The 16,837-nt window shown below is 46.1% G+C and overlaps 1 protein-coding gene across 3 annotated transcripts in view; it reads right to left on the reverse strand.

Annotated features, from left to right (window-relative positions):
* Positions 1-1,223: 1,223 nt before the first annotated feature.
* The window catches only part of NEK6 (NIMA related kinase 6), a 122,442-nt gene continuing 106,828 nt past the window's right edge, over positions 1,224-16,837 (reverse strand). For all 3 annotated transcript variants that reach the window (XM_068210987.1, XM_068210984.1, XM_068210986.1), the window contains exons 6-10: positions 16,705-16,813; positions 15,371-15,478; positions 8,667-8,761; positions 4,955-5,068; positions 1,224-2,254 (exon numbers count right to left, since the gene is read on the reverse strand). In XM_068210987.1, coding sequence (XP_068067088.1) covers positions 2,144-2,254; positions 4,955-5,068; positions 8,667-8,761; positions 15,371-15,478; positions 16,705-16,813 — 537 coding nt within the window. In that variant the 3' untranslated portion in view covers positions 1,224-2,143. The remainder of the gene's footprint in view (positions 2,255-4,954; positions 5,069-8,666; positions 8,762-15,370; positions 15,479-16,704; positions 16,814-16,837) is intronic.

Here is a 16,837-nt window from a genome sequence, read left to right on the forward strand (position 1 = left end):
GTAAGGAAACAGTGAGCATTGGTGGTTCTGAATTGCCCCCTCCAACAGACACTGCCCTCCTGCTACCTCGCTGCAGGGTATCACTGGACATCAGGGGATGCTGATGCTCCTGCTTCTGTTTGCTGTAGATACAGGGCAGATCCAGCATCACTTCAAGTCTGATTGTCTTGTTATTCACCTCCACTTGGACCTTTAATATTGGACTTTTTTGTTTTTTAAACAAAGGTGTTTATTTTGGAAATTTTTTTTATTTATCTAAAAAGGCACAATTGCAAAAAAATTACCTTTTGAAATACATTTCTTTGTAAGCACTAGGAAATTTCATGTAGCAAGAAAGTGACCAGACTTCTCCAGATACACATATTTGAGCTGAGCTTCCCTGGAAGCCATGGCTCCAAGGAAAGCTGCAGTGGAACCAGAGAGGTTCAGGCTGAACCCTGGGAAGTGCTAAAGAAGCTGGTATAAATCACCAAGCTGGTTGGCATGGAAATGGTGGGAGCAATTTGGTGCCTCCACAACGTTCTCCTGCTGATTTAAATTTCCCACATTTCTCCCGAGAGCAGCAGCCTCAACTTTCTGCTGAGAAGCCTCAGTAAAATGGCACCTTCCATTAATGATGCCAACCATATTCACAGCAATTAATGGCTTTTCTTGGTACCCTATACAAATATTCCCAAATTTTACAGGAAGTAGTTGAAGATGGCACTGCAGTTTTCCTTAAAGTAGAGAGAAGTAGGTTAAAAATAATCCACTAAAAGCATATATATGTATGTAACCCCCTAACCCTAATCTTAGTTCAAAAAAGGACTGTAAGCTTTCTTTAAGAAAAAAAAAAAAACAAAAACAAAACAGGCACAGGCTGCATTTGAACTGTCACACACAAATCTATACATTGGCACAAGCCCCTGTCCCACGTGGAAGCGGCACCGGAGCAGCACAGGCTGAAGGATTTCCTCTGGAGCACCGAGTGCAGCCCTGCTCCTCCTGACAGGCACATGGAATGGAGACACTGGAACGTGAATCCACGGCTGTTCCTAAAGCAGTGAGTATTTCCATTGACAGTAATGAAACAAATCATTGATTCAATGAATGAATTTAGCTGGTTGACAATTTTCATGCAGTTAAAGACGATGACTCCTTCAGATCAGGTTGAGATTTTATAAACATTCACATTCTGTAATGAGCTTTCACAGTTTGAGAGAAGGGGCTGATCCTATGCAGAATTCCATACACAAAGCATTTCATTTATTTTTAAAAAATTTTCCAAGTGCTTAAAACACTGCTGAAGTTCCATCAATAGTACCCAATGTACTATTGAACATGTAAAAGTCTCTGCACCAAAACTGAGTTGGCTTTGATAAACACTGGTTTTAAACAGGAACCTGGAGGTGAAGAAGAACCATTCCAAAAGGGAAAAATGAGGGAAAGGAGCAATTCTCTGCAGGAGCAAGGCTGGTAGGGGTTTGCTTGTCATGTTTATCTTCTTTTCCCCAGGCTTATGTTTAACTTATCTCTGACAGAGAAATGCATCAGCAAAATACTCTTAAGTTTTCAATTAAAAAAAAAAGAAATCATGAAACAAAAGGGTTTCCCACTCCCCCAACCCTTCCCAGTTCCTAAGTCTGAAGAGGAGGAAATCAATAAAAACATAAATGGCTACTTTAAAATATACCAAGTAAAAACTGAATTTGCTATTAACCATTTGCAGAAGAGGCAAAGTAGCAGTTATACAAATGACACAAAATCTATGGTAATCCTTACATTAGTATAAAGTGATTTCACTGAAGGAATTATTTCAATATTTCACATTACAGTTAAGATAGAAGGTCTGGCAAACGCTGAGCCCTCGGTAATAGCTGCTATCCTAGATTACACACGACAGTTTTAAGAAAGGACCCTTAAATGATCTACATCCGTAACATTATTTGCCTTAAAAATAATAAAAAAAAAAAGAATCACTTGCAATACCTCACAGAATCTTCACGTTAAAGCACAACCACCTGTAAGAGTCCTTGTCAAATAACCTGCAAATGATGGAGCCTCTGCTGCGAGTGCTCAACCTCCCACCTGTGTGACCTGGCACCAGTCGCTTTCAGCTGAGAAAAAGAATTCAAGTAAGACTGAGCTGTGCTGGCTCCCCGGCTCATGTGCTCGAGGTCCACACGTGCATTTGTTTGGCTATTTGGTGCACGTAACCGATGTCAGGCCTTTGATCTGGGTCGGGGTATATGCACATGCTGACCAGCTCCCGCAGCTGCAAGACAGAAGAACGGGCACACGTCAGTGACTCCTCTGCTGCCCTCCTGGAAAAGGCTGTGGGAATGTCTGCCCGAGCTCCTGTGCCAGCAGAGGGGAACCTCTTCTGTGCAGATGCTGCTGGGCAGAATGCAGGCCTGTGTCTGTCTCCTGTCTGTGTGTCCCACCTCCAAAAGAGCCAGGAAGAACCTTTTCCACCAAATCTTCACTAAAGCTTTAAATCTTCCCCAACCCCGGAATATTTTACATCCCAAAGGAGGACCCAGCCTGTGCACCCAGGGCTGGGGAGAGCACGGGACAGAGAGAGGCACCATGGCACAAGCAAAACACAGAGAGAGGAAGGAAACCCGAGATCACTTCCAAGATGTGACCGAGGTGGGAGGTGAGGAGGGACCTGCCAGTGAAAGGGAACTGAGGAAAGGGGGAGCCTGAGCAGAGCTCTCAGGAACTGCAGTTGTGCTGCCCTTCCTGCACCACCCCGGCTCAAGCCTTCCAGCATAACGAGTCTGACCAGCACTTGTGGATCTTAAGTGACTGGACACAGCTACGAGACCCTGGTGCTTCCTAAAATACCTTTATGAGCAAGAGAAACTGGTCATTGATTATGTCTAATAAATAAAACGCAAGAAGGGCTGGAGTCTCCCCACCTCCCAGCCCTCTTTATTGTGCACATGAAAGATTGTAGCTTTTAATTATACAGACACTGAAAGCTGCTGGTACCCCTGAGGCACCAGGAAAAACAGCCTTGAGCCTCTGATCTTCTCACATCCTCCCAGTAGCCACAGTGCCAATTATTTTACCGGTAATTAAAAGCATGGCCATAGAGCTATCAAGCACACAGCTTCAGCTGCATTAACGAACGTACCAAGGTTTCCAGCTCTGGATGGAATGAGGATCTGCTCCCAACCCAGACCTGCTGCCTGGCCCTGCCCCGTTCTCGGGTGACTTTGACCAGCTCAGGGCAGAGGCACTGCAGCCTTCATAACCCTGAGACCCCAATGACTGAACACGTATCAGCCCTGACCACAAAACTCCCACAAACACCTGAGAATGCTTCTAGAGCTGTGCCCAGGGCCTGTGCTCTCAGTACCATTTGTCCAAAGAGTAGCTGTGCTCCGCAGTGCATGCAGCACTGAAACACAGCCCGGGCAGTTCTGCCCTCACTGGCATTCACCAGCACCTACGGGAACCAGTGGGCCGAGCCTGGATCAGCACCGCCAGCCAGCATCTCCAGTTACCAGGAAATCTGTTCCCAATATAGAAAACCAGTCCTGGCTGGATCCCAGCTCCTCCTGCTTCCAGCAGCATGCAGTTGCTCACAGGAGGATCTGGACTGGTGAGGCACAAAAGGCCACAGAGGAGAGGAACATCCCTGAAAGGAAACTAAAGCAGGGGCTGTGCCCCACACACTGCCTTGTTCCAAGGAAGTACCACACTGGATGCTGTTGGTGCTAGAGCCCTGTTCCAGTTCCCTGTTTGTGCTGTTCCAGTGAGCACCAGCAGCAGCTGAGGAGCTGCAGCCACAGGCACAGCCTCTGCCAGCAGCCCGTTAATAGTGCATGAGCCATCTGCAGTTCTCTGGGAGCCGGCGCCTTTGAGCTCTAAACCATCCTTCTCACCCCGACTGTATCACTGCACTACACACACTCTTTAGCACTGCCAGAGGGAAGCAAACAGACAGTAATTGTAAAGACAGGAAACACATCTGTCAACTTACACTAATTCCTGCTGCCAACAGGCATATCCTGAAATGCAAGATGCAGCAGCAAAGGGACGCACGGAGCTGGGCGCTGCTACTGAGCTTGGGGCAAAAAAATGTTAAAATTCACTTCTACAGACTAGTTCTCAAAGCACTGTTTTGCACGAGTTACTTGGCAAGGAAAAACGAAGCAAAAAGTGAAGCGTGGTGCAGGGTCCCTCCCAGGGCGGAGGCCACACCGGCTGTGCTCGGTATTTCCCGGCATCCTGCCTCCTCCCCAGGATGCTGAGGTAGAGCGAAACAAAAGAAAAGCCCCATAGGATACAGTGAACGTTTAGAATGCCATTAGCCATTTCCTTTCAAATAGAAGGCAACTGTAAGGAATGAGGAGGTTAAGGAAAACCAGCTGCTTTGTCTAGGTGAGGCAGAAAAAAGTCAAGCTCATCTCAAGAGGCCCTGAGGAAACGCAGCACACGTGTCTGCAGCGGGGCGAGCAGGAACTGGGACACTGGGTTTATGCACTGCTTCAGATGCTGCTGCTCATCCCTCATGTTCAGACACACAAACCTGGACAGCTGCTGTAGAGCTGCTTATTGCATTAAACTAAATGGCTTTTCTTTTTTTCTTAAAATGAATCCTTCCCCACTTCGTCACACACTGAAGACTTCATAAACATATCAGTGCTCTTTTGTGAAATGTTTTATGGGAAAGGAAACAAGGAGAGGGCTTTCCCACGGCTCTCTGCTGGTTTCTGCCAGCATCATAGACTTCCAGTTTGACAATATTTCCCATATTAAGAAATCTTTTTTGTCTTGATTTAGCTTGTCAGTATTCAGACTCCACTAAAGTAATTTGCTCAGCCAGGTATCCAGAACCCACTGGCCATCCCCTGTTCTTCCCTAGATGTGGGGGGGGTTCTCCTCCTGGGTTCCCTTTCCCTGTGCCTGGACAAACTTCACTGCACCTCCCCATTCCCCTCCAACCACACTCCCAATTTACCTTTTCAGAATAATGTTCAGCTGGAAGAGGTGGGTAGTCACATTGCTCTATTTTTTGGCAAAGAGAAAACAGGTTCATTTTATCTCCATAGAAGGGACTTTGCAGAGCTGCCATCTGGAGAGAAAAAAACAGAAAATGTTTCAGAAACACAAAGGATTTGAGAGGCCTCGGTGCTGCCAGTTTGCGAGAGCCAATTCTGTTCTGAGCCAGTGAGCAGAGCAAGGGATGCTGCTGCTCCCCAGCCCAGGCTGCTCCTGGGCCTGTAGGGCCGCTGCCAGGCTCTGCCAGGGTTCCTAAGACAAAAACCCCAGGAACAGGATGCTCAGACCACCAGCCCATCAGCAAGAACTCAGCTGGCTCCAAGACAACTCTGAAACCCTCTCAATACAATCATCTCTATCTTTGGACATTTAGCTGCTTAGAAGATGAAGAATCTTGTAAGCCTGAGCAATGCACTTCATCTTTTAAAAAACCCCTAACCAACCTCAAAACAAATGTATCCCCTGCCAGAAATGTGCTATTTAGAAAAGAGTATCCTAGGCAGATCTGAGAACAAAACTACTGAAAATGTTCTTCATCAATCTGGTCTTTTTCAGTTTCATCCTGAGGCCAGCTGAAGTTGATGCTTCTCACTGCACATTAAGGGGGTTATTTCATGATTAATGGTCTGTTGCTCCTTACCTGTGCAGTGAAAGTGTCTGGAGAACTCTGGCTCTTTCTGACACACAGCGAGCTCCCAGCAGGACTGGAGAGAGCCAATACCAAATCTCCAATCTCTTACCCCACAGTGAGGAACCAAGACTGATGGATTATTAGTGACTTGGCACTGCAGGAAAGGGCTGCAGCCAGGGGGTCTCACCAAAACCTCACCACCACTAACACACATCCAAGTGCTGAGCAATGCAGAACACACCAAGTTAAACCACCCTGGGTTTAAAACTGTCTTTGAAAGGACTTGGGGAAAAAAAAACCTATGTTTCTTCCTCACTCCTCACCACTACTATTGGGAGTAACACTAAGTTACTCCTCACAGACCCAAAGACCTGAGGGTGAAGAGTCTCCTGTCAGGATCCCTAAGAACCCCAGCACTGGACGAGAGCATTTGAAGATTTTTGAAGGCAAAAGGTGAAGTGTCACTGTCACTTCATTACTGTCATGACAGTAGTAGGCAACTCAGTAGGAGAAAAACTACACAGTCCAATTAGAGACTACTCCCCAAGTAGGACTGATAGCAAACTGCTCTCAATCAGCTAAAACGAACTGGAGAACCCAGCACGGACTGTTCCAGGGAGAGCACTAATGGGGGCATCAGGGAAAACACAGAAAGCAAGCAAGGGTTAAACAGGACTCCAAGATCTCAATACACACATCAATAATGCCAGGGAGGTTGAGAGGGGTTTTCCAATTCCCATTACCTTTTCATTCCAGGTTTAGTTAAGTGCTCATGTGCAAAAGGGAAGGAATGAAAAGGACACAGTGTGGGGCTCGGGATGGTAAATGCAGGGAATTAAAGTGGAAAGAGAGAGCACCCAGTTGTGACTACAGCAGTCAGGGCTGCAGGGCCATGACCACAGGCACTCCAAGTATCTCACTAACTACAGTTTGTGATGCTGCGTTGGGGTTTGCTCCTGACATTTTGATTAGAGCAATTACCCCAGGCCAGCCAGATCTCCCTGGAAAACGCCCACCACGCAGCATGACTGGTTCAAACATCCAGAGATGGGAATCCCTGTTAGTGTTTAAATTGATCGTCTTGCCAGAGCTGCTGAAGTCATTGCTTGTAGCTACATTCTGGGAATTAACAACTTATTTTTATCCCCTCCAAGTTATCTTGCTGACAGATATCTACAGGAAGTGAGGGATGAAGACAGTTACTACTATATTGATAAGATTTAATAAAAATCACTATGATTATCAATGTCAAAGTTAAGTGGTGCTATGTGGCATCATGTCCCAAAGCCCTCAATGTTCCCTAAGTGGATTCCAGTGGACACACATGTCTCTGAAGGCAATTTGTACATTAAATCTCTCTGCAGCTTATCTACACAATCTATCTGGAGAAATATCAAAAGTGACTCATACCCAAACAAGCATCCCTTCCTGACTTCTAAGCCAAATGGAAAACATTCTCCTCACAAGACATTAAAGCAGATAAAACAGTTCCTCCAAAGACACCCAGATCTGATGCTTAATTTTCAAAATTCTAGAAAGTTTAAGTCAAGTAGTCGTTTAACTACCGAACATAAAGTTGGTACCTGTCCAGTCCTCCCTGGAATCTGCAATAGCTCACAGCTCCTGTTCCCTAAGTTAAGGTTTACCTATGTAGGAAGGAAAGTTAAAAACGCTTCACATGCCAAATTTTTCAGATGTTACTGTAGTACTGCTACTCCTACCAGAGAATTATGTTTAGTGTGCAATTAATTCAGTTTCTTGAAATACAAGGAGTACCAAGACTCCTGTGCCATAAGGGGACCATATTGCCTGCAACAAAAACATATCTTAGCACAACGCTAAATATTTCTCTCTGCATAAATCTGGAATCCCATCTCCGGGAGCTCAGCCTGGAGTGACTCAGAGCACCCTGGCACTGCAGCAGCAGCCGGGCAGTGGAGTCCAACTGGGGCCACTCCGACTGCTCCCGACAGCCCTGGCAAGCCCAGCACCCCGGGGCAGGGCCACAGCCCCAGCTCAGGGCCTTACAGATGTTATGGCAAAATTTACTTTAATCCTCACGTCCTACAATGTTTGTTTAATCAACCAGCTGAAAGACATGCTCAACTATAGCAGTTTTCACATCTGATGTGCTCACAAAATGAATTACATTTCTGCTTATTCTCTTATTTCATGGGATTAGAAGTTGTGTTGAGAAGCAAAATGTCATCAGTTTCGATAATTTGTTAACCGAAGAGGATGTGAGCAATATTCTTGACTATATATCCCCGGGATTTTTAATTCTCTGGGTGGGGATAAAGGCTTTCTAAATGCTGGCATGCACTGTCACTTGAATCGGAAGAAGCATCCATCTAAAAAAAGGATTTAGATTAGATTATAAAGCAGAACAACAGTGTTTGATACCCTTTGATCCGTGCTAAAAATGAAATCACAAAACCAAAAGCACAGTTACAAAATCATAACACTTCTTTTCAAAATACATGTAATAGCTTTTAAGAACAAGTTGCACACTGGGCAGTTCATCCAAATGTGTCTGCTCTGTGTCTGAAGCTCTAAGACAATGTACAGCTAGAAAAACTTCCAGCCGTAATACAGTAGTTAGAGGCACTGGTTTCACATTACATAAAACCTCTGCTTTTCTTTATCGGAAGTTCCCAAAATTAAAATGCCACACTTGGTCAGAATTCCATCTAGGAAACCAGTACCTTGCATTCAAATGAATTTGCTGTTTTCAAAACAAATGCAGTCAGGAAAAACTCTGACTCTGCTGCCCCAACAGAGCTCTGCTCCCAGCAGGGAGGAGGGATGCAGTGAGCTGGCTTTTCATGGCTTCATCCTCCACATCTGCCGGGACCCAAATTCACTCTGGGTGGCACAGCCCCTTCCTTCATGCTCAGAAGGTGCACGATGAACACAAAACAAGTCAGCTTCTTCTAAGGATTCTTAACAGGCTGACTACAGGCAGTCTGACCGACTCGATTCCTGTCCTGAACTGTGTGGTCATGGAAAACCCAGGGGAAAAAAGTGAGAAGATACTTGCCTCATACAATAAACAGCCCAAAGACCAGATATCAGACTTAAAGTTATAGCCGTTCTCGTGTATTCGCTCTGGGGACATATAGTAGGGAGTTCCCACTGCAAAAACAAACAAACCAGGGGTTATTGTCTTACAAGTGACTGTGCAACCCGTGGCACACAGAGAGAGACTTCATTCAAGGGTCAGCTGTAGCACAAAGAGCTGATTAGAACCAGATATATAATCATAAACAGAGCAGAGAATGGTGAACATGGTCGAAATATCTTCTGTGTTTCTGACTTTTGGGAATCGTTTCGTTTCCCTTCCAGGCTCCCCAGAACCTTCAGAGTGTCTTGGATGGACAGAGCCACTGGAAGGGATCATCCCCTTGGTTCACCAGACTGCACTGGGTGTCATGACTGTGACACCAGGGCAGGACTCGGGGGCCAGCACATCCCTGAGTGTTCACCGGGCAGGGCACAGAGTGCCACGGGGGAGGCAGGCCCCAGGGGGACGTCTGGCAGGTCACCAGGCACTGCAGGGGACACCACGCCCAGCACCAGCCAGGAACGCAAAACCTGCCTGGAAAAACCAAGACAATAATTCCAAGCTTTAAAACCCTGCTCCAGCTTGAACTTATGTCCGAAGCTGGGGGATTTCTATGTACTTCCACAAGCCTGTATTTTATCAAAAGAAATTTACTCAGTATTTTGGACAGAAGTTACAGGAAATTATTAATAAATTCCTTACCTCAAAAAGGTTCTTTTTAAAATCCTAAATAAGTTTCAGTTGTGGTACTGAAAATACAAGACATCCTGGCAGTCTCAACTACATCAAATAATCCTCAGATACGTCATTTATTAAAACATCCAAGGACTGTATATGCTCTTTTCTCCTGCTTCCCCTTGCTTGTCCGTCCCCTGTCAATTTTTTTTTCCCTTTTGGCATTCCAGTGTATCCTTCTCCTAATTAAAGACCTTTCCTCACAAGATGGCAAATGCTTAATTTGCCTGTAATATTCAGTTTACAGTTTCTCCATTGGAAATGCTGCCTGAAGACAGCTGCAGGACTAATAAGCTGAAGGATGGTGCGAGAGGTGGGAGAACAGCCACCACCTTCCGCAGCGTTCCTACGGAGGGATCTGCACACTGTGGGAAACAAATGAGTTCTGGGGCACAAAGCAACAACCTTGAGAGGCAAAACCCAGGCCCTGGCACCTGCACATGTGACCCAGCACAGAGAAGGTAACTTGTTTGGACCCTCAAGATGTTCAGCAATCAGCTGCCCTGTGCGATGAACTCAGCTCACGCTTTCAGTTCTTTCACTTTAGAAATTACTTCCCTTCCAATGTGAAGAGTATCCTAATGAGAAGTTACATATAAAAACTATAACACAGGAGAAATATTGCAGGGAGATCAGTTTGTTTCCAGCTCAGGAGGCGCAGCTCAGGCTGGCACAGCCCCAGACCCGGCTGGGTTCAATTGCCCGTGAAAGGCCCCGGTGTAGGGAGGAGACCAGAGCCCTGCCAGTAGTTAAGGATTTTTACTGGACTACACAGAGTAACTTCCTGGGACACCAGGAGCAGACAGGAGTCATCATTCAGAGGCTTTCCACGGCTCTGTCCCATGTCCATCCACACGATGGACAGCACAGCTCTCCAAGTAATTCCCACACATCTGCCAGGTTTCTGTACAAGAACTGACTTGGCTGGGACAGCACTGATTCATTTTCCTGCTTAAAAACACGCAGCTGCAGAAGAAATGGTGATTCACTCCAGGAAGTTGTGGAAGGCTCTTCTGGAAGTCCCCACTGAGCAGCAGTGTAAGACACTTCCCCACCTGCAACTCCTCGTCGCTGCTGCTGTGCCAGCCAGGCCAGGAGCTCCGGGAGCTGAGGAGCACACGGCTGGCAGGAGGAGCCCCGGCCCGCTGCGGTCCCCGCCGGGCGGTGCCGGTGCCAGGCCCTGAGCCGCGCTGCTCTGGCACTCCGCGGTTCCGGGTCACCGCGTGGGCACCGCGGAGCCAGAAACGGCGTGTGGGCTCCAGAGCCAGGCCCCGCTGCCCTGGCAGCAGCTCTGCTGGGCCCCACTGTCGGTTCAGATCACGCCTCCCCGGCCGTGCCAGCGGTGACAGGGCTGTGACAGGGGCCGTGGCACGGCTCAGTGCGTCACCGGCCCCGCTTCGGGGGCACCGGGCTGCTCCATCCCATTAATGGCTCGGGGAGCTCTCCACGCCTGAGCTCATTTCGTGGAGCCCACCTTGCACATTTACCTATCATTACCGTAGTCTTGTCAGCAAATGTACAAACAAGCAGGCTCTGCGTTTCAAAACTGATGCATTAATTTTTAAATAACTGTCATGATAAAAGACTGACAAGGCCAATTCTCTTTATGGCCTGTCCAGCATTACGTGGGAATCTCCTGTAATGAGCATCTTCTAGAAAGCTGCACAAGGCTTCCAGTGCAATCAGTCGGGGCTCGCCATTGCATCCCATTAGTCAATTTGACAAGAACAGTCTAATCGGAGACGATTAATCAGAAACTTTCTTCGGCATTTGCCCTGCTGAAAATACAAAATATTGCTCAGATTCAGCATTACTCACCAGGTGGTAGAGTAATGCATTTGAAGTTAGAAAGGTCACAAAACCATAGGGAAGGTTATTGTTAAGGAAGGAGCTTCCTGCCCTGCTTCTGGAAGTCGGAGCCCTTCACTTGAACATCAGCCACTTCAGAGATGCCCGAGCATTCCTGCTCTCCCAGCACTGCTACAACAGCCCTGGGATAGCTGAAACATCCAAGATGGGGAAATGCTAATTATTCCCAGTTCAGATTAGGAGCAGAGTCTCTTCTTTCACCAGGAAAACACAAAGACAAAGGTGGCAAAGTTATTCCAAAAATGAAATTCAAATTCCACTCCTCTCACATCTGCAAACATGGCTCAGCCGTGAGCAACGCTTCCTGAGAAATTCATCCCTAGCTGCTCATGGGCACAACCAAATTTGATTCGTACTTTTAGGAGGCTTTTTAAATGCCTACGTGCAAAACAAAAAGCTGCCCAGTTTTTCAAATAGTAATAAAGCTTCTCCAGAACTATCAGCTTAGCGTTAGCATGAGCAACGCTAGTGCACGTTCCATGAACACACACACATAGCTGAGGAAAATATCCGAGTCTGTTTTAGTGCTACCTGGTGGTGCAAACACAGCAGGGAAGCAATTCTGCTGGAAAATGAGAGTCTGGATCTCTCACCTGGCTCACCCTCGCCATCCACACTTGTAGGTTACCAAGAAAAACATCCAGCATTATTTAAAAGGAGTCGAGCTCTCAAGTATCCCTTTCTAAACTTTTGCATTCTTTGGGGTGTATTTCCAACAAGGCAGCTCAGGTCTTTTCCCAGGAGAATTTGGGAACTAGCTGAAGCAAAACTGTGGTAAAACACAATCAAATGGATTTTGAATTCTTTCAAATCTCAGTGTGAGTTGCCCCCACTAATTTTCATGGGGGAAACAAAAACAAAAAAGCAGATGAGATCGACCTACTCTTAGAGAAAAACAATAAATATTTTGTGCAGAATATTGCAGCTGTTGTAACAAGATCTGCTGTCCTAAGCTCTTTTTTTTTTCATTTTTTTCATTTCATTCATATTATTGAATCACACAACCCTACCAAACTCCTTGAAGTTCTGTGGTTGGGTTGGGTTTTTTGGTTGGCTGGCTGGGTTTTTCATGTGTAAATAGTAAAATCTATCTGCAGCAATTCTGCACCTCTCTTTTCTTCTGAACTAGAGGCAAACCAAGACCTCCAAACACACTTGGCTGACGACATTTTCAGTGGGTTTCTTGTGTCCATTTTTTTCTTACCAAGTCCTGATTACCAGCCCCTCCAAGCCCTGGGATTTTGTTTCAGATGGCAAACTGGCTTGGCAAGCAAAAGAAAGAAAAAAAGGCAGACAAATGGTCCATTTACTGAAGAGCTCTTCAGTTCCTGCCTGTTCACCCTGACATCCAAGCAGGAACCAGAAGGAACGTGTAACACCCCACGTAGTCCAATCCAGGGCTATTGGCATGTTCTAAACTGGGAAGATTTGACTTACGTGAATCTCCCAGAAGGAAAATCTGCTCCAAGTATATTCTTGTCCAAGAATAAATAATAAATCATCTGCTCCAAAACAAGACTATTCTGTGTAAAACTGGTTTCTTTTGGGGTTTGGTTGGTTGTTTTTCTTATTCCTCTTGTTTCTTCAAAATGTAAAGCCAGTCAGAAGCTCTGGATAATGCCAAGTTTATTTGGCTAAAAATGGACATTATACCAGTTCTCAAAAAAGTTATCCATTGTAATATTAATGGAAATTCTCTGTATTTATTACAGCTCCTATTAAAACAAGATCTACCAGCTTAATATTAAGTTTGCCAAGTCTAAAATGAGGGAAGGAAGGTGAACCACCCTGTTGCAACAAGTCAATTCACCTCAGCTACACGCAGTACCTCTACAACATGAATTTGCTGGTGAGGCTTGAACAGGCTCTTCCCTATGGACAAGCATCTCCTGTCTTCTCTCCAGGGAGAAGCGGCAGTGGCAGCTGAGGTGTCGCCCTGTGCACTCCCACAGCCCCAGCTGGTTCCTGCTGCCTGTCCCAGCACCGTGAGAGGCTGGCGGTGCCCAGCCTGCCCCTCTGGCAGGTGTGCCCGTGGAGGTTTGCCAGGGGCCAGGGCTTTCCCTGCCCCACGGTCTCCTGCTGCCCCGGCGCCGCTCCCGGCTCCCGCCGGCGCTCGGAGCACGGCGCTCGCCGGCATCTCACGAGCTGTGTACAGGCAAATCTTTCATTTTTCTTTCATTACCTCGGCATGTACTGTCACTTAATTTTTATGTATGCAATCCTTCCTGACAAATATGATCTGCTGCCTGGTAATTCATCTGACGTTCGTTCTGTTCCTTGCTCTAATTACGGCTCCGTTCCCGCCGCGGCGGCGGGCGCTGCCGAGCCCCTGCTACACCTGTCAGCCGGGTCGGGACTGCCTGATGCCCTTTCATGCCAGTCTGCTGCTAGCAAATACAACCAAAGGGAGAAATGAGATGAATATATTTGCATAAGCCGCACATTCGATTCATGGGTCAGCAGCCAGAGAAATGATGGTTCAGGGCGGTTGCCGGGGCAACGCAGCACCGGGAAGGGCCCGGGCTCCGCGTCGCGCCCGGCCCGCGCGGGTGCCCTGCTCTGGTGTGGAGAGCTCGTCCCTCACAGCTCCTTCAGCAAATGTCTTAATTAAACCAAGCCCAAGACCAGTCGATTCCTGCTGCCTCAAAACCTCTGTCTCTGGCAAATTATCAAAAAACCAGAAAGACGCTTCACGTCTGCGTGTTTTCAGATTGTTAAAATATTCTTTTTCACTAGGATGCAAGAACTGCTGGAAATGGTGATGCGTCCGTCCCTCCCACAGCACCTCCAGTCTCACTCGCTGCTCCCTCTGTCCTGCACCTCTCACCTGTCTGCAGGACCCCGGTGATGGGAGGAATGCAGGGTTTGTGCACCAGGGGCTGAGCTCTTCCTACTCCAGCTTTCTCAATTAAGAGAAAGCAGCCCTGGTAAAGGTCACAAGCTTGGCTTACATGTGCAGCCAGTTTCCAAGCCCCAATTTATTCTTATTAATATAATAAGTGCAGCAGTCAAACTGGATAAGATCATATAATTGGACATGATCATATTTTGGCCTGCTCAGATGATGTGATTGTAACTTCCTGTGAAGAGGATTTATTTTCATCTATTAAGTATGGTGGGGATATATCCTAGGACAGCTTTTGATACAAAGGGAAATCTCAAATCTCCTATTTTATGAAAGTAAACTATAGAAATGCCTCCCATTTTTTAAGCACACACAAAACAAGGCAGGTATTTTCCTTCCTTGTGCACAGAGAAGCCCAGTGCTGCTGGCCAGTATTAGCCATGAAATTTGTTCACATCTAAGAAAGGATTCAGCAAGACACACTCAGCAGAAGAAATTGAACAAACAAAAATGTGAAACAAATATTTTGTGTTCCAAAGGCAACTGAGAGACATTAGTTTAAGAGAGCTTAAATATTGCAACAAAAGCCAAAGTTCCTTCACTGCTGTAATACAGAAGCACCTTTGGGACTCAAAAAATCCAGACCCCTTAATAAAAATGGAAAATCAGCCACCTCTCAAGAGGTTACAGACAAAATTATGAAACACTTTATACTGTAAGACTTGAAGAATGAACCTCATAACTATGCAATTTTCTATAGCACTAGAATTAATGTTAACACTAAAAATGAGGAAGACAACCTTGAGATATGTGGAAGGTATGAAGAAAAGGACGTTTAAAGTGTTGGCGAGATTTCAAGTGAAATCCCTTTTTGGGACAGATGGGCAGTCCCAGCCCCTGTCAGGGCAGAGACCTGACCAGCAAAGGTAAAAAGGTAAAGGGCATTGGGGGAACACTGAATTCCAGCAAGCGCCGTGCAGCCAAAGTGCTATTTAGAGTGGAAAAGCTGCATTTGCTACGTTTGCTGTAAAACACACACCCGGCCAGGCCTTCCAGAAAAAAAGGACAGATTTTAAAACAGAAGATACCTGTTAATGCCTACGAAGAGCATCAAAAATGCAGTCCCATCCCCTGCCTCCCACTCGTGTCACCATGGGAGGATGGACACCCTGTGTTTGAACACCAGAGCTGACAGGGCACGCCAGGCCCCGCTTAACAAGTACCAGCTTACCTAAGGAATGTGCTGCAGTGGTTTTAGAACTAAAAAACCGGCCTAATCCAAGATCTCCCAGCTTCACCACCCCTGTGGCTGTTATAAACACGTTGGCTGGTTTTATGTCTGCAAGAAGAAAAAGGTAAAAGGTCAAAGCCACAAAAGGTTATTTGGTTCTAATGCTGCAATAGAAGCATCGCCTGGAGCGCTGACGGTACAAAGAGGCTCGAGCAGAACCGTGCTTCTTTAGAGCTTTGATAGGCTCAGTCTTCCAAGGCTTCCAGCTCTGCACAGACACAAAAATCAGAGTGTACTTCCCAGCACACAAGAAATACCAATGAGGGAAAACGTAGGAAACAGCTCAACAGAACAGAGGCAACCTCTTTAACTGCTGGAAATCAAAGACATGAGCCCAGTTCTCTTTGGGAATGATCACTTTCCACAGGAAACTGCACTGCCCACCACCATCCCCTCATGAAAAGGATAATTACTGTTCCATATGTACATAAATTTGGGCTCTACACAGCCCAGTTGGTTCATGGAGGGTAGAAATCACTACAACCCCAGTTTCCCAAGCAGTCATGTCAGAACTGAGTTAGAGGCTCTTTCCTCATGTGAGAGGCTCCCCATTTCAGCCATTACAGACCTAATTCAGGTACAAGTGATACACTGCATCAGGGGATGTGCAGTGGAGAAAAAATGGTATCACGTTGCTGAAAAATATAGTGAAGAATTCCCTCCTTCAAAGGAGCAAGGAAATAACAAGCAACCAAGGTGGGTGCTGGTCCCTTTTGGGAAATTTGCATTTCCTGAGTCCAGTCCTTCCCAAAGCGCCTCACTGACATTGAAAGCAATAGTGTAATTTTTGGATAGAGCTCAAAGTTATAAGATGTTCTGAGACAAGAGATTCAAAAATAATTAATGAAAATAGAGAACAGGTTATGAGAGTGTGGGACATATTTGTATTAATATTTCAGAAAAGCCCGCAAGACAGGAAAACTCTTCTCAACTCTCTAAGGTCACAGCTAATATAACGAAGACTATTTCTTAGAGTTCACTGTATCCAGGAGTCTCAGCATTTTATTTCTGACACTTTTCTAATGGCAAGTTTGACACTTCTACTTAATATCAGTGTCTGGAATACAAAGCAGCTCATCCTCCTAACACCACCCTCACTTCGGCCTGAATGCTTTAACGATGAGGCAGAGACAGAAGGAGAAATCCATCTCGCAGGCTCCAGCCTCTCTAAACATGCATTGGCTGAACATCAGCATAATTGTTTTTGAATGTAGGCGCTTACTAATTGGAACATTATATTATTATTCAGTGAAAAGAGACTGAATTAATGTTACCTCTGTGCATCACCCTGCGGGAGTGCATGTGTTCCACTGCACTGCATAACTGCACAAAATATTTCCACACCGTCCTTTCCGGGATTAACCGTTTCTGCTTTTTAAAATACTGCGGGAGGAAATAAATAAAAGA

Source organism: Anomalospiza imberbis, chromosome 21 (genome assembly GCF_031753505.1).
Source record: "Anomalospiza imberbis isolate Cuckoo-Finch-1a 21T00152 chromosome 21, ASM3175350v1, whole genome shotgun sequence".
NCBI classification, from domain to species: Eukaryota; Metazoa; Chordata; class Aves; order Passeriformes; family Viduidae; genus Anomalospiza; species Anomalospiza imberbis.